At 46.2% G+C, this 18,713-nt stretch overlaps 1 protein-coding gene across 5 annotated transcripts in view; it reads right to left on the bottom strand.

Moving 5' to 3' along the window:
- The window catches only part of PNPLA7 (patatin like phospholipase domain containing 7), a 125,492-nt gene that overhangs the window by 26,244 nt on the left and 80,535 nt on the right, over window positions 1-18,713 (bottom strand). For all 5 annotated transcript variants that reach the window (XM_056352666.1, XM_056352662.1, XM_056352665.1 and 2 more), the window contains exon 27: window positions 6,963-7,119. In XM_056352666.1, coding sequence (XP_056208641.1) covers window positions 6,963-7,119 — 157 coding nt within the window. The remainder of the gene's footprint in view (window positions 1-6,962; window positions 7,120-18,713) is intronic.

The following is an 18,713-nucleotide window of genomic DNA, read 5'->3' as shown; positions in this document are numbered from 1 at the left end:
TGCGGTTCACCAGCATGGAAAGGAAATAACAGATCTATAATATAGGAATCTATACCTTTGTACATCTCTCTTCCATCTGTGCATCACACCTGATTTTTCTGTCTTAAATCTTTTACCTGCCTCAATGTATGACTAAGGAGAATGTGTATGCGATTCTCTGGGACTGCCATAAGGTTCAGTCAGTCACACTTTAAAGAGCTTTAAACACACTTGCTATGTATCAGTGGCTGTTACTTGTCACTCCCAAAGCGAGTTATCGTGCCCTGCCGCTGCTGCTCGCAGCCAGCGTTGAGGTACCACTACAGGGCACTCTACAGGAGCCTGATAAACCACATCACATTTGGTTTCTTAAAGCACTACAGATACCTCACACAGCAACAGGCACTGTCAGATGTGTCTCTTCTAAACACACGTATATTGTAATTAATCTTGTATGGATCCTTCCCCCCCCCCCCCCCCCAAGTGCATTACACCTGTACACTAACCTACAAGATAAAATGATGAGAATACCTAAACTCTACGGCATTATGTCCCCCAACCATGTTACTGGTACCAAGTCCTAACAAATCCTAACAAAATTCAATGCTTAATATATAACATCATACTCAATTAAATGCAATAGAAGACCAAAAAACCCCCAATTAACTCATTCGCAATTAAATAGGGTTTCGCCAGATGAAATATTTCTATTAGATGAAATGTTTTCTCCCTGCGTGTTCTCTATAATTTAACAAACAACTTAACACACCACACGGCATTGCACCCAGGCAGAGACCTACAGCATGGAACAGCCTCTAGACCTGCAATCTACTAACGGATCTGCGACCAGCATCTGGCCTTCGCTTTACTCCGGCAAGGATTTAAAGAGCAGGATTAGCCTACATTGTCAGGTCCAGCTGCTTTTAAACATATATTGGGTATCTGTCCAGAGAATACATGTCCAAGTATATACATATATAAAAAAAAAAAAAAAAAGCTCAATCCTTAAAAACAAGTATATACAGCAGGAAACACGGGAGAAGGTAAAAGCCTTAGCACAAAACCAGTTATGAACCTGCCACCTTCATTCTTGGCTTTGTTTTGGGTCCTGGTGGGGTGAGGACAGTGTGCCAGCCTAACTATAGGCATGCTACCCACAGCTGCAGAGTTAAATGGAATTAGTTTTGTACTTAAAATTAGGGATTTGGTCTCTGGCATTACTTCGGAATGAATAATACAGGGGAAGAGGCATTTACAAAAAGTCCTTTATTAATACAGAAGCAAAATTCCTCCAACTCAGCACCAAACATTGGGCTATCCTTGTTGCAAATGATCTTTATAATGCTGAGCCTCTACATTTTCCCTGCAACTAATGCTCACAGTAATCTCGCATATGAACAAAATACTTCTAATTAATGGTTATTTCTTAATATTCTCATTTCTCGTAACTGGAAGATGCCCTTTCAGCTGACGCTGATGGCCAAGAGCCTCCCTCAGCCTTCCAAGAATAGCTGCTACCACCTACCATTCCCCAGATAAATTAAGTTAAAGATCACCCTCTGGAAAGGCAGCCAGAGCCTTCTGACTTCTGTTCCACCTCGTACTTCTCCGCCACCCACCAGCACAAGGGCCAACACCGGTGTCTCCAAGAGCCACGCGGCTGGGGCTCCCTATGGCACACCAACGGGCAGACCAGCCTCCGGCATCTCTGCCGATTCCCTTGGGAGCAAGCGAACATTTTGCAATTCTTCATTAACTTCTCATGAACTTTCATTTCCACAGCTCTGCGGCACGATGAGCTTTTTTTTTTAAAAAAGCCCTTTGATGCTAAAATTCTTTTTAAAAGCTATCCTGTGGTGCAAGGCAACTTCAAGGCTCTGCTCTATGAGCAGAACAGGAGCGAACATACAATGATGGGTGAAAAGAAACCTGAGCTGCAATCCCTGGCTACTTTGTTCTTTGATGCAGAATGGTGGGAAAGCAGAATAATACCAGGATTTTCAAATGTTCCTAAGTATTAAAAAAAAAAAAGGGGGGGGGGGGGGGCAAGGGCATGGGAAGACTTGTTTCAAGAACAAAAATTTAAAACAGCAGAAAAGATTAAATATTTTTTAAACTACTAGAGATAGCATCCAGAATTTCTTCTAGTGCCTACTCAGTGTTCACATACGAAGTTTCAATGAAACAAGCCAAGGAATTCATAATGAAAAAAATGTTGAAGACAAAATAAAAGTATAACTCAGGCCAACAATTTCAGACAGACAGCACTACAGGGATGTATTTATCCCAAAGGCAGGAATTACAGATAATGGAATTTCAGATATAAAGGTAAACTATTAAGAAATCTCAGAGTTGAAGAAAATGAAATCAATCCACCTAAGAAACAGTAACCTCCTCAGAGTCAGGTAAAGGAGAGAATCAAGGCAGGTAAATGTGTATTTAAAATCAGATTCATATGTGCTGATCCTGCAACATGAACATGCCACCTGCACAATCATTAGGTGACGTGATTACGGGGTAGAAACAGGACAGCTTGGAGCTCTGACTGGGCATCCCTAAGCCACAGGCACGTTTGGATTTTGCATGCAACCTTCTCTCTGAACTTCCCAAATTCTAATGCTTGACTTAGTGCTAATTTCAACACTCCAAAAAACAGCATTGATATGAATATAAACCATCAGGCCTCATCACTACAGGAAAATAGATATTTTTTTTCCTGTACCTCTTGATACAACAGTTTTTAAGATTTAACCAAAACACACCCAGTATTTGTGCCTTCTGTTGTTAATAATCTCATCTCCACCTGAAAGGCAACCAGAGGGAATGCTTCTGCTTTTCCCTTGCAAACCAGCTATGTGCCCTGTTTTAATTTTTGCAAGCAGAGAAGCCTAGTGAATAAAACTTTCCAAGCTGGTTGATAAAGTTTTAAAAATGCAATTAAAAAGCACCAAACCACAGCAGAGTACACCTTGGCAGGCCAATGCTGTCCTCGAGCACCAGCAGGCTGGAGGACACCCAAAGCAGGTTCTCTGCTGCAGCTCAGCAACCCAATTTAAGAGACAATATGTGCACATCCATTAACGTGCAATCTGTAATGAACCTCTTCTTTATTTAGGACTCACCGTGCGCTTTAAAGAGCTGCTTTAGTTTGTATTACCTTTTGCTGCGCCTGAACCAGTGCTAAGGCACAGTAACCAATGCTCCCTTCACCTGGAGGTCTGCGACCAGTTTATTTTGCTGATGTCCTCTGGTCAGGAGGTATCTTTCCCATAACAGCCCGCCCGCTCTTCATGCCAATCTAGTTTGGCAACATTTGCAGACTCAGATTTTGTGGGTTTTTTGCAGGGATCAGTCCTTGTAGCTGTTGTTATACAGGAAGATTTGGCATACAAACAAAAGCGTGGGATCCAAAGTGATTTACCAAACACTGCACCTACTAATGATGTTCTCCCTTTCTCCACAGCAAAAGGACCGTTTGGCCGCGTGGGCATCCCACCCTTCCCCACTAACCCTTCCGCCCAGCCACGCAGCGAGCTGCTCCTCCCCCACGCTCCCAAGCCATCCTTAACCGGCACCAGGTCCCACATGGCTGCAGGTGTAGGTGTCACCCCAGCGTGGAACAGCAATCTTCCTCAAAACAAGAGATTTAATAGATCAGGAAGAGGATCGGGATCTGGTCTAACAGCTGCTTGGTCTGACCCAGACTGAGGTTGATGGTTCTGCCTGCCCTGGGCCAGCACTGCTGCCTTGGTAGCAGGCAGCTCAAGGAACTGAGCTGGCCAGAACCTAGCATGACAAAGAAAAAAATAATACATTTTGGGGGGGGCCAGACCAGCTTGTTAAACCACAGTACCACCCCAATGCAAATCCTACAGCAGCATTAGGGAGAGGCAGAACCTCATGACTGTGACCTCAGAACCCCCCTACACTTACTTTAGCTGTCATGCAACTGCAGAGAGCAAACTGCAGCATCCGACCCAGCAGTTCTTCATTCTCATTATGGGAAGCTTTTTAGCTACACGTCCCTGTAACTACATTCCCCTCAACAGTAGAATATTCCAGTCTTCGTGAAATATTTATACTTTGAAATATTAACTCTCCAATTAAAAAAAAAACCAAGAAAACACCACAATCTGCAAACGTGAAAGCTTTTGTTTGTTTGTTTTGCTGGTTAAACGCAGGTACAGAAAGCACACAGAGGCAATATATAGTAACTAGCCTGACTAGGAATTTTCATACCACTCTGTATTTTGACAAGAGTCACTTATTTCTTTGCTGCTTCATTAGGTCCAGAAAACACATCCCATTAAAAACATCCTTTCTCCCAGCCCCAAGTGTACAAGTAGAGATATGCCAATTCCTAAAAATGCTAAAGACTGAAATAACTGCAGGACAAAAACAGCATTATATTTTCACGGATAAAATAAATACATTTTTAAAAAAATCAGAGTTATCTAATCCATCACAATGAAGACATTGCAAAAAACCCCAGAGGCTAAAAGAGCCAGGCTGCAAGGTTTTGCAGAAAGAGCACTCAGCAATAACCTTCCCCAGCAAAAGCTCACAGGCTTTAAAGGAGCAGAATCAGCAGCTCCTGTAGCAGGGAGCGCTCACGCCCTTTTGCATAACGTTGGTTTAACGAAGGATGCTGCCCAGAGCATCTCTTGCACCGCAGCCACCTGCTGCAGTGGTCCTCACCAGCAGCGATGCTGCTCAGGAGGGCAGCGGGAATGGTCCTGCAACTCTGGGACACTGGCAATTTTGGGGGCTTATCTGATGGATTTGTCACCTTGCTCACACTTGGTCCCTTTGGGTGGATCTTCTATGAATCCCCAACAAAGCTCCCTGTTATCACACACAGAGCCGGCGCTCAGTGAAAGGAGCCGCTCAGCCTACAGCTGCTGCAACGCAATACAAGAGAAAGTAACTCAGAACAGCCACTGTTAAAAAGATTTATAATCCCTCAAGCTACTTTGTACATTAGCTGTGATCTGATCTTGGAGAGAGGGTTTTCATTGCTTTCTTCAAATTTACAATGCAACCATTTTGCTGGACGGTGCTGTTAACAGTGAAAAGGGCTTCAAACAGAGCGGTCTTTTTTTCATTCTCAAACCCTTAAACAATTTCTGGTTTGGATGGGGGCCTGGCAAGCTTGTCAGAACACTCATGAAAAACCTCAAGAAAATCCATTCTTCATTAATAAGATGAAATGTTTGCTCTAAGAAAGGTCATTAACCTCTCCTCCAGCTGCTTATTTGCAGATTTCAAGGTACCAATATCTGAAACAGCCCGAGGCTGGGCCAAAACCTGCCTTTTCCTTTGTGAAACATACTCTGAGCTTTGCAGTTTGTGTTCAAAAGTATATCAATAGATTTAACACTCCTTCATTTCATCATTAACTATGCCTGGTAAAAGCAAGTGTTATTCCAGATTAGGCTGGCAAGCTCAAGATCTGCAACGCTGGAAACGAAGCTGCCTCTGATGGGAGCACAGCCCTGAGAAAATAGCATTTCCAGCTCTGCATCACCCCCGGTGCAAAAGAGATCTGACAAGTTAACAAACAAGAGGAGAGGATCCTTTGGACAAATGCACGGAGGAAAATTCCATCACTGTAGCCCAACCAAGCGCAAAGGGGAGAGGGCAGCGAGCCACGGCTTGCTGGGGGCGAGGAAAGCATCACCCTGCTCACCCTGCCCAGATGCTCTCCTGTAAATGCCTGGTAGTGACCAATGGGGGGAATAAAGAGCGCAAGGTTAAACGTGTGTCTGACACGATTCAGTACAGCTGGTTTTATGTCCCTAACCTCCTCCACGCCTGCCATTCCAGCAAACTGCTCTGTATCGTAAACAGTTTATGATTCGGGCACTTCCCAACCCAGCCAGGCACAGGCAGTTCTTAAAATAAAAAGCACAAAATCCACTTTCTTCTAGCAAACGGTGACGGGGGCATGAAACAGAGTCCCACAGCTCTCGGCTCACCATGACAGCACAACCATGCTGGGGCCTCAAGAAGTATTTTAATGCCCCAGACTGTCCAGCTTGCAAAGGGGCTGGCATCTTATCAAGACACAGTGGGTTTTGTCTCAGAGCCGTGGCAGGTTGGAAGGCACTCGGGAAGGGTAAGCAGCACACACGTGCCAGCTACAGGCTCCTATTTCCCCCCAAACCTCAAGATTTAAGCACACCCAGAGCTTAATATAATTTAGAAAATTCGCTTTGTGTTCCTTCCCTTCTAATAAGAAAACCAACATGAAAATGTGGGTTTCACAGGAAGACACAGGGCTGTAAGTAGCAAACTTCAGAAATAACGCTGATCTCCACGTGGAGTCCATGTGAACCAGTGCAATCCGGTACTGGTACAACTGTCCCCCAATATCTTTTAATAGATAAATTCCCCCACAGGAGTCACTATTTCAAACCACCTTCCCAAACCTTGGTTTCACTATGAAAATATGGTTTTGTAATAAATATTGAAAATGTAAAATTTCTCCGGAGCCAGAGTACCGCCAACTCTGGAGCGCTCGGGCTACACCACGAATTACACAGTTTGTATGTAGTTTAGAGAAGGATTACCTCTGTCAATCAGTTCCACTGAAAAATGACAGCATGTGAGAATGAAAGAGAGAAAATTATACAAAAGAGAAACACATTTGTTGAGAGTTGGAAAGGAAACAGAGTCCAGCAGGTAAAAAAGAGAATATAAACACAGGCTAACACACTTAAACAGCATCCCTCTACATTTATAGTGTGACTAGAACTCGTGCAAAGTCAAGCATTCGACTCCTGCCTCCTCGGGGGCTCGTGCTGGCCACCAGTGTGCCAGCCAGCAGCTGTCCCAGTTTGCTCCCGTCCCACCAGGCAGGGGTCCCTCTCCTACAGACACCGGGACGCAGGTGGCTGCGCCTTCCCTGCGCTGCTGCCCGCTCAGGCTCGCCGTCGAGCTCTCGCCCTCCAGCTGAGAAATGCAACGTTTCCAGCACTTACCATGGACCACTGCCTGGCTTTGATCCTCATCTGATTGTAGCTGCGCTCTTCGGCGTACAAGGCGCTCATGAAAGCGCCAATAGATGTTCCTCCGATCATATCCACGGGGATGCCGGCTTCAATCAGCGCTCTGATGACTCCCACTTGGGAGCATCCTCTGTGCCAAGAAAAGAAAAAAAACCACGACATGATCAGACAAACAGCCATTGAAAGAGCATAAAGACCCGAATGCCATCTTCTAAGGGAACTCAAGCGTGCACTAGCTGAACTGCCAATCTATTGCTAAACAAGCCTTGATGCCAGAAACAAACATTGTGAGTGCAGAAAGCTTCAAATGCCCCCCCTGAGGATCCTAGGGGATACAGACCACCCAGCATCACTTCCGTACGAAAGGCAGCGATACAAAAACAACAGCCAAGGGCCAAGCCAGTGGATACACGAGGGAAAAGTCTACACAGCTTTAAGAGCGCGATGCATCAAAAAATCTAGCAGGGTTCTTCCAAAGCAGCCAAGAACAGCTGGATTTCAGAGACTTTTCCACACGTTTCTTTTCCAGCGATTCTTGAGGGAAACTCAGCCAGCCTGGGATCACGGGATGGGTCACCACACGGATTAATAATGAATTTGAAGATGGAGCAAAGAGCAAGAAGAGACAAACAGTGACGAGAAGGCAGCAGTTTCACCTGTACACAGCCCCAGGCAAGGGGCAGATGAGGAGGCAACATCTGAGAATGATACAAATTCCTTTAGGATAGTAAATGTATTCCTTGATTTCAAGACGTGCAGAAGGAGCTCAGAGCAATGAAGGATTCAAGTGATAAACAACAGATGAACCTCAACGCTGATGGGACAAGAGAAAAACTGAAGTAGCAATGCCCCCACAGCAACGAGCTCTTAACTAGCTCTGCTCACACGGACAGATTTTGGAACCACTGCGGACATTCTCTGAAAAATATTCACCTAACGTTCAGCACAAATTCAAAAGGCAGTCAAAGAAAGCAGAATGAAACAGAAAACATAAGAACATACATCCAGGATGGACCAGCATTTTGAAAACTACAAGCAAGCTCAGTCTTCTCACTTATAAAAAAATAAATATTTTTTTTAAAAAAAAGGCAAAACTAGAATATGACAGAAGCACAAAAGATGACCAGAATATGGAAAGGACTTCACATGAGAAGAAACTAGAGCTGACTCTCCGACTGATGAAGATCACGACTGATGGGGGACACGCAGGGCCAGCCAACGATATCACCATGCAGAAAGTTCAATGTAAAGGAAAGAATTTACACACAGACACATGTATGCAAAGCACAAACTGCAGAAACTGCTGTTACCATATGCTGAAGAGGTCACATCACAAATGGATTTAAACATGGACAGGATGAAGCAAAGAAACCAGGCTGTCAGTGGCCACTAAATAGGAAAAATCAGAGGTGCAACCTTGCTAATTTCTGCAAATAACTCATTTCTGAAGCAATCGACACTACCTACGACCAGAAATGAGAGCACAGAGCTGGAGCGTTTGATCTGATCTTATAAGCAGTGATCCCCTAACGGGAGAAGGATCCTTCTCCATTCTACAGAACCATTACAAAACCAAGAAAAATTAGCACGGAGGCCGACTGCCTTCTTTTCAGTACAAAATTATGTTCTCTGGTTTCAAATGCTTTGTCCAGTTAATACCAAGTACGTCAATTAGTTCATTCCACCTGGATGGATGCTTTGCAGTCTAAGCTATACAGCAGTAAAAATCTTCCTTTTCCCCTTTTCATCTCATTTTTCTGTTCCCCGCCAGTTTGCTCTATTTCTGTCCTCCTTCCCCTCGCTGTTTACATCCTATAAATACTTGCTAACAGCTGCCAAGTCCACCATAGGTGTCATTTGGCCAAGCTATGCTGAACACATTCTTTCCATCTAAATAAATCCCCTCCAGCTGCTGAAGCGTTTTGAGACAGGTTCTCGGTTATACTGGTGTAAGTGACTTCATGACAGACCTGCGCTGCTGCAACCCACGAGCAGAAAATGGCCCATTTAGTTTTCCTCTCCAAATTCTCCTTCCCCTGCTTTACTATTGCTTCTTCTCGTAAGATGCCCCAAGTTAAAAGAATGGTATTTTTATCCCTGCCAGAGGAGCCCGCTGGTTTTAGGCTTTCATGATTGCAATTATTTTTGCGATCTCTTCCCACGCCCGGCACATACTGCTGCCTTATCCCTGCGTGTGAGCCACGGGCTGGCACCGGTGTTCCGCTGAGGATGGACCTCATGCCATCCAACTTGCTTCCTGGAGAAAGCTACATCACGTGGATTTATTAAGACCGATTTGTAAAGCATTTCCAGTTAGAGGGCAATGTTAAACTGGCCAGGGCTAGCTGCAGACTGGATTTGCTCCTTTTAACCTCTTCTGAAACTGGATCTCCCCATTCACATGTCCTTAAGATACGGGGGATTTGACGTGCTCACTCTGGATTTCTTTTTACTTTTTTTATTTGGCTGTATGATGCCCTCAAATGAACGACACAAGATTGTGACTCCTGTTGGCAAGCCATCACCTCTGTGTCGGGCAGCAGCAGAGCCCCTGCCAGTATCAGCTCACGGGTAACAGCCACGCATCTCCAGCAGCCGCATCCATCTCACGGCACCGACCTGCAAGATGGGAACAAAAGCACCTTTCTTGCTCGGAAAGGGACCTCCTAGAAACTGCCACCCCAAGTTAAGTTTATACATTTATACAAAACTCATTGTTCCAGTCGAGGCACCCCGAACAGGAGCATTGGTGGCTGAATCTATTTGTGCAAACTAAACCCTGAAGAAAGGCTAAGACACCCGAACTCGTCCCGTTTCTCCATGTACCACCCAGCCTCCCGAAGAACAGGAACGTGTTGGGTTTTTTCCCCTCTCCCTACAGCTTCAGGCCATCATAACACCAGCAACGCTAATACCGCAAAACTTCTCAACAGCTCCTCGCAGTTGGTTTGCTCTCGGCCACTTTTTCACAGCTCCCGGCGTACGTAAACACGGGCAGGCTGCCAAGGGAAGCCGTGTGCCGGCGCCTTGCCAAGCGGCACGCAGCCCGCGGTGCATCGCGGGGAGCCGCCGCGGGCAGCTCTGCTACAAGCACGGAGACACCGAAGCCAGGAGCTAGGGCCCTGGTAATGGTCAGAGCAGGGAAGAAAAAACCCACCCTGGGATCAAGCAGAAAAAAAACCCAACCCAGGGATCGTGCACTTCTTGTAATACCAGGCGCAGTTTCTTTCGGGCAGCATGTGGGAATACAGGTGCGTGGCAAGAGGAGCACAGAGGTGGCTTGTGTCTGCGCTGTACGTACACATCAGCGCCAGAGCACTCGTGTGGAGCGGAGGAAGGGAGGGGGAAAATCCCCCGTTACCTGGTGGACGCGGAGCTGGATGTCACGTACTCCAGAAGAAAGGCGGAACGGGGGAGCCCGCCTCGACAGGAGGAAGGAGTGACTCCCATGGGAGATGCACAGTACGTCCCGGAGCTACACCCATAGCTGTCCTTTGCCTTAACGCTGCCTGACAGTGCAGCTGGATGGAGCGTTTCCCCTGCCAGGATTAACGCCTGTCCCCAGGACAGTGACAAGGCCTCCTGGCACCAAGGACAAACGACCTAGAAGATTATTTTCAAATAATTTGCACCAGAACCCAAAGATTTGCCCAAGAAGTGCGAGTCTATTAACAAAACCTCCTTTTCATCACCCATCACTCCCTAGGACAGGCCTGATTAATTAGCGCCCTTTGCAGAGAGAGCAGAAACGGCACCAACCAGTTGGAGGAGGAACTGGAAAGCAGAGCCACACTCCATTTTCACGCCTGCCACGTCCTCACAACCTGATCTGAGCAAGGCAAGTCGCAGGCTGCTCTGTGCATCAGCTGCCCCGAAGCGCCGCCCGCTGCACTACCCACCGAACTCATGCTCGATGTGCTTAAAAACCCTCCAAAAGCAGGGCTGTGCTTCTTAAAGTTCCAAGCACCGTTTCTTCTTTACTACTAACCGTCACAAATAAATGACCATGAAGCAGGGAGAGAAGTGATGGGGTAGAAGGCGTCCTTCCTTGAAATAACACCACACAGCAAGCAGAGGACACAGCCTTTCTGGCAGAAGGTCTTGCAGGAAAATTCCTGCTCCTGAAACAAGCCCTGCTTTCATCTCCCGGGGAAATGCCACTGGCATGCGACTGTAATGCACAAAGGCCAGAGCACAACTGATAAAAGAAAAATTCTTCTGCGAGACGTGCATGTGTCAGCTCCACACGTGCCTGCCAGAGCTCAGATTAGATACGACTCTCAGGAAGAAGCGAGCAAATGCAGCAGGATGTTCGAGATTAAAGTGTCAGCAGGAATCCAGGCTGTCCTCTGTGCTCGGATCAGGGGGCTGAAGAAAACACAATTAATACAAAAATAGAGCCTATGCACCAATATTTTCTCCACAAGCCACATTTAACAAATCAATAGGATGTTGCTTGTCAGCATGAGAAAGAATAAGCGTGATACCGTGAGCACGCAGGGAGGGGACACTTGTTTTTCAGCCCGTGACCAACGGAGCAGCAAGGCAAGGCTGCAGCGTGACCACGCTGCTCACCTCCAAAGCCCACTTCAGTTTCAGAAAGGAGGAGAAAATACAGCTCAAGCATTCAGCCTCCCCGGCACCCATCTCTCCTCCTAATTGACTCATCAGGATGAAGGAGCCCTCTGTGAATGCACTGAAGAGATGCTGTTTCCTTTGGTTAAAAACAGGATTAAGGTCACGGCTGCTGCAGAGCTCTGCTGTGCATCTAACCAAAGCCTCCCCGGAGCGGGACACGCAGCTTCTGCACCGCCTTCCTCATGTACTTCACTGGCAAAGTAGGCAGAAAAAAAATAATAGAGGAACTGCCAAGGGGACTTTAAGCTCCACTAGAGCCTAACAAACCTGAATTAAGGCACCCTCACAACTTTAAAACTCCTGAAGAAGCAAAGCTATAGGAGTAAAACCGGCTTTTCCTCGCTATAACGGCTTTGATCCAAAGCACGTTACAAGCTGTTGTTAGACCACCCAGCTTATGGGGCAAGCGCAGATGAACACGCATTTACTGTATCGGCTTTAGAGATGTGCAAAAGTGGTGCATTGGGCAACTGTTCCCCCACGGCTGCTTTGAAAGCAGTAGGGAAAACGTAGCAGAAAACAACTAGAAGGTGACTGAGCTTCCAGCCCACAGGAATGGACACCACGTCCCGAAATGCCGCCAGGCACAGCATGCGGGCTCACCTGGGCTTCTCGGACCGGGATCCTGGGGCTGGTGACTATCAGCAGGTCTCAGATGAACAGATACGGCTACATTCACTACACAATATTATCTGAACATCTTTTGTGGTGGTGGTGGTGGTGGTAGACACCTCTCAGAGTTATTCTGGAGGTGCTCGCTGTATTGGAGCAGGGAGGAAGATTAGTTGTTACTTAAATTAAGGGCTATACAGAGTGGTATCTGACACATAAGATAAAGAGACGTTACTTCTTTGTGTAAGAAGCAGCATTTTTTGGTGTGTGTTTTGTTGCTGATCTTGACACTGAGTGGCACAGTCACTGACTTCGAAATCAAGCAAGTCACCTACAAGTTGCAACGGTATTCTCTCCAATTTGACACCTTCAATCTTTTGCAGCTGCAACAATAGGTACAACATCGCTTTGGAATTTAATTGTACTTGTATCTTTCCGATAGCATTATTTCCCAGCTTTCCCGACCACAAAACTTCCCAGTATCAGAAGTTTCCCAGAATAATTACAGTGATTATCTGTCGGCTCAAAAGGATAACAGAAAACAGACCACTGCATTTTGGCTGCTACTGCTTGTGCACTTACAAGAAAGCTTCCAATCTGGACAATGTTAATTAATTAAGCCCCATTTGTAAGCTAAGTAGAGGGAATAATCCCCCATTACCGGGTGCTCATCCTACCATCTACCAGCAAGATCTTTCCCAGCAGCTGCCCTGAAGGAAGCTTTCTCCCTTCCGCTGCCCATTTTGAAAACTATCCCCAGATACAGGCGTCTTGATCCAGGGACCTGGATTCTTCCCACCTTCCCCTCCATTTTTAAGTCAGAGCTAAGGAGCCACTTGCCCTTTACCCTTATGGATTACAAACACTACAGATCGCACATGAACCTGTGCACCCAGCGCAGCCGCGTTCGGCAGAAAAAGCAATTCCTATTTTATGACAGCCCCAGTGAAACCACCTTCCTGCAAGAAAATCCAAATACAATGTCCTTTTAGCACGGATCTTGTTTCTGCTTTATAGACTAACTTTAGAACAAGCTTTAAACAGAGAGATTTGGGCCTAACAGAAATAAATGAGCAAAAACTGTTCAGCCCTTCCAGGAGGGCTGTCAGGTCTACCCAGTCCGGGGGTGTGAAGGGCTACATGAGTAAGCCATCAGAGGGGAGAAAAAACGCAAAATAAAGACAGGGTAAAAGTAAATCAGAAAACACACCAGAGTTTTTTTTCTGATCCCATCTGCCAGCACACTCCGGTAGGTGCATGCAGGAGAAGGAAGGAGGGAAGAGAGGCTGAATGGCAAACCGCGCTCTGCTGGGGATGCCAAACAAAATCCTGCCTCTTACTCTGAGCCAAGAAAAAATTCAGTTACCTGCAAGGAAAGATAATTTCTTTGGAAAACAAACATATCCTCCTTCCCCCACCCCTTTGAGACTTATTTGTGAAAAGTCTTAGAAGAGCCCCTTTTGAGCACAGGGTCTAGAAGCTGCACAAGACAAAAGCACAGCACTTGAAAGAATCTAACTGAGATTAATTACAGCTTCTCCAATCTCCTCTTTCTTAACGGGAAAGCTCACTGCCCACATAAAGTTAGACATAGACACCTAAAAATCACAGCAATGCAAGAGCTTTACAGCCTTCCTCGAAAGCACATGGCCATGCCAGCAGAGCATCATGATTGCTACGTGGAAAGTGTTCCCTCAAACTCGCAGCTCTGTAACGTGGCACATGTTTTTTCAGCTGATAAAGAGAGATGCAAAACTAGTAACAAGTGTTAAACCACAGCTCCACCACCTCCTTGTTTAATTTCAACTGTATATCAAAGTACTGCTATGAATAAATGAGTTTGGTGGGTTGAAGACTGGAGATCAGGACAGGACAGTCCAAATAAAACCACTTGCACTATTTTTTATTTTTATTTTAAAGTCATAACTTTGAAGTAGATGCCTCCCAAGCTCCTGCTGCTTGGAGGATTTAATAGAAGCCATTAAAATCTTCAACCTCCATAGCAAATAGGAGCAAATGAGCAATTACATAGGTGCCACAGATGGGAAAAAGAAAAATCAGATCATTAAGCATTACATGGCTGCCAAGCCGTATGAACACGGCTTTTATGTGCATGTGATGACCCAACCATTACACAACTCACCAAGCAATTAGCATTCAGATCTGGGAACAGCCACGTGGCTCTGTCTGTGTTTAAGACAATTGCACTTTGAGGCAGAATTTTGAACAGATGCATAAACACAATTAATATGGCTGAGCTCTCGGGCAATACACAAGATGGTTCTTCCCGAAGAAATCAAAGCAAAGCCTCTTAGGAGCAATTACTCTGCAGTCTATTACCAACCGTTTGCAAACAGAAAGTTGGAGGCCTTCCGTACGAGTTCACAGCCACGTCTCATGAGGTTTGCTCAACAAAAGCAAATAGTGGGAACTCACAATTTTATTTTTAGGGCTTGGGTTTCGTTTGTTCAAACAACATGCTCTAGGGCTGACCTGGATAAGACTTGAATTAGGTATCCAAACACAAGTTATCATCATCTTTTCCAAGGAAGAGCCCACATTCCTTACCTTTCTCCCTCAGCCTCTACAGAACAGCACCAAAAGTAAAACACCATGTCAAAGTTGTAATTTTATCTTTAAGGTTAAACAGTTTAGTCTTTTCTCTGTTATTTTACCTCTTGGATATCGCCTGAAATCAAATCCGCTTTTTTTGAAAGACACAGGGACTCCAGGAGCCTGACTGCACGGCTGACACTGGAATTCAAGTTTCAGCCTGGTTTACCGGCACGTGGCAATGGATGCTCCGCTCATGACAACAGCCCAAACACGCAGGGCACAAGCCATTCCCCAAAAGTGTATACGAATAATTACAAATTGAAGCCCCAATACATCAATCTGAGCTTCAAAAAGGGATGTAATAAAAAATTACAACTCCACTGTGCACTGAGGTACAGATAACTGTCTACACACACACAAAAATAAACTACAGGTCATCAAATAGCTTCTCTTCCTCTGAAATGCACCTACCCCAGCAGCAAGCTCACTGTACGAGGAGGAGGAGGAGGTCTGCGAGCTGACTAACGCAAAGGTCACTAGGATTAACCTCGAGGCTGCCGACTTTCTGCCCTTCCAAATGTCAAAAGACAGATTTGGCCTGGTGTACAAAGGGATAGAAAGATAATGTGGGAGAAAGACAGCTGGAAGAAGGATCTCTCGACTATTCAGGGTTGTTTTCCATGACACAAAGCAGATCCAGCCTCTTTTGTATCAGGATGATGCTTCCATGCTGCAGAAATTTGGCTTCATCAGCCATTACTGGCCACTGATAAACAGCAGATGCTGGACGGTAAGCTTCACTCTTTATAAAGGAAAGGAAAAAGCATTTTTCAAGTTTCTTTCCTATTTGAGTTGCGTTTCCTGACACCCTTTACAGCACCATCAGGATGAGGAATGGGATCCTTTTAGCGGCGCATGTTCTCCAAGACCTGTCTTGCCACAGAAAAGGAAAGCAGAGTCCTTACACGCCTTCTCAGTGCCTTCAGCAAGCAACTGGAAACAAAACATGAATTTCACAGATGCTGCCTGACTGGCTCAGGGGTAGAGAAAAAGAAAATCCAGGAATTGCAGAAAACCCTCACTCTTACCTTGCCTAAGTAGAAATTAGGAAATGGTGCGACCTAAGTGCAGAAGGACCTGATTTGTGCCAGACGGGCTCTCCACGGGGCTGCCAGACACCAGGCTGGAGACAAGGACCTTGGCCAAACCCAGGCAGAGCCCAGCACCACCAGCAGCCACCCTCCGCACCACCAAGGCTGCTCCCTTGCCTGAGGCCGGCACTGGACCCACATCAGCTCTACAGAGTCACACATGGCCACGACCAGCGATTAACCTCTGCACGCCACCAGGAGAGCAAATGCACCCCCTGGCTGGTCAGGACCGGGCACGTCCTGCAGACCGAGGAGCTCCACGGGACCTGCTGGGCTCCATCCCAGCCCCTCTCCCAAGGCATCGCTGCGCTGTGGGAACAGGCACCAGAGCTGGTGCTCCCAGAGCTGGCTGGGGACTGCAGGGTGTGCTTGGGGGGCTCTGCTGCCCACAAAGGCAAGGATACCCTCAAACATTGACCATATCTCAGCACCGTACCCAGGCGACGCAAACAGGGCCACCAGCAGCCTGGTTACTCCTCAGCCACCGCACAGCAGAATACAGAATTATCACAATAATTGGGCTGGATGTCAAGTTTCAAGCAAATTCCCCTGACACATCCAATCCAAGAGACGAGAGCATAAACCCATATAGATTTAGAGATGACAATACCCTCCTAAAACCCCAAACAATTCCTAGTGGCAAAGATTTACACTACTTTTCCATCCAAGTGCTTCAGAGCAATTTACAAAGGGTGACCGGCAGGGATGCCCAAGCTAAGGCGGCCAACGCCTCGTTTTACAGAAGACGACGACAAGTCACAAGCCTTTAAGCCGTTTGCTCAAGCCCGTGCGATGTGCAGGAGCTGAACACCAGTGAGGTGAGATCCTGGCTGCGGTGGTGTAACCCCAGTAGCTGCCGTAACTCGCACCACCACGCGCTCCTCGGGGAGGCTGTTGTTGCTCTTTCAGAACGATCCCAGCCAAGGTCAGCATGAAGAGCTATGGTTTTAGCAAGAATTGTTGTTTCATAATTTACTTCAGAACAAGTGTTTTCTCAGACTATGTCTTTTGAATACTTGAAAGAATCAGAACCTCATTTTAAAGCATTTTTCAAGCTGTCAGCCCTCTGTTTACTGTGAATTTTAAGCTCTGGGAGAGAGAGAGATAACAAACAAAAGGAACACCTATACCCCACTATAAACTGCTGAGAGCAGCCCTAAACATTGCTATCAATAAATCCATTTAAAAAATGCAGGGTGGTCCTGAAGCTCACTCCATGATCTGACAATTATATTCCAAAGCCAAGTGTATTTCTGTTAAATTGACACGTCGGGACACCCCCTGGTGTGGTAGCAGCTGCCGGCGCACTACATTTTTTGCAATAGGTCCTCTGAGAGAGGACTTGGAAGTGAAGACTGAGAAAGAAACTAAAGGGCAGATATAAAGACAACGAGCAGGGATGACGGGGGAATGAAGAGGGTGTGAAGAAACTGGGTAACCTTAGGGCTTGGATGTGTCGAAAGGGAAAACGGAGACTTACAGCCTAACAGAGACATGGCCAGGTGGAAAAGGGATACAGAGATTATATACGATCTAGATAGCAATGGAAGCATAGAGAAAACGTTATTAAGCAAGTTCTCAAGATGAGCATTACTTTTACGCTCCAGCTACAAGGAACTCATAGCACCAACACGTCTGGGCCCCACAGAGCCCCCTCCCTCGCACCTCAGTGTGCCCCTCACACTCAGTCTATGTAAAGCTTTGAACCCAGAAAAGCAGATGGAAAACATTTACCGTGCTCCAACTTACGTGACAAACATCAAGAGTCCAGGAAATTCCCAAGGGATTTTCTTTCATCCCTTCTATAATCTCTATATTGAGTATATTTAGGATCCCATGGGGAAAAAAACCCAAACTACTCTGTGCTCTTACCACAGTATTTTCAGAGCATGCCTCTGGAGGTAGCTGCTGAATCCACGCAGCAAATTTCCTTCCCTCTCCCCCCACCCCCCAACATTCTTTTAACAGCACGTTGTCTGGGTGGCTGTGGTCAAGTTTAATAGTTTAAAAAAGCAACTCCCCTCATGCTTCCAGTTACTTTTACTACACCCTAGAGGGCTCACCTAGCTTCAACGTTTTCTATGCAGTCTTCCCTGTTTCCAGGGAACAGATGCTTCACTCTGCTTTCGGGGACCATGGAGCAAAGGATGGCAATCCAGAAGGGACCTCACCGCTAGGGAACTCGCACAGCACCAGCTCCCAGCGCTCTCCTCCTGGAGGAGCAGACCTTCCTGCGCTGCCATCTGACCTTGGTCTTTGCCAGAACTAACAACAGCCCCCCCGAAGAAGAGGTTTTATTTCTAACATCCTTTCCTGGCAGCTCACTGCCCCACAACTGTTGCATTACCAAGTTACGTTGCCGAGTATTTGTGTCTTTACTAATTTTGGCAGCTTGTCAACTTTTCCTTAACCAATTCAAGCAAGGGAAAGAAAACAGGGACTTCATAGCTTCTCTCAGACAAAAAGCTGATGAGAATTCCATGGGAGGTGAAAGCAGCATATCTGTTGCCTGCAGTGATCCTCTTGCCAAACACTGAAGACTCGTAACACGCAATGAAGTGAGTTTCTCAGAGTTAAGATGGCAAAATCCAATAAAGTAGGAAGCGTCGAGCTTCCTACTTAATACTATGAAGCAACTAAGTAACAGTGTAACCACAAAACACCTCCTGTTCTCAATTATCATGAGAAAATAACAGAATGAAGAAACAGTGTGCTGTCACCTCGGATGGGACCACCAGGTTTTTCTACATTTGAAGGCTCCTCTCCA

Source organism: Falco biarmicus, chromosome 9 (assembly GCF_023638135.1).
Source record: "Falco biarmicus isolate bFalBia1 chromosome 9, bFalBia1.pri, whole genome shotgun sequence".
Classification (NCBI taxonomy): Eukaryota; Metazoa; Chordata; class Aves; order Falconiformes; family Falconidae; genus Falco; species Falco biarmicus.
The sequence above is the reverse complement of the archived record's forward strand: the minus strand, read 5'-3'. Positions and strand labels throughout refer to the sequence as shown.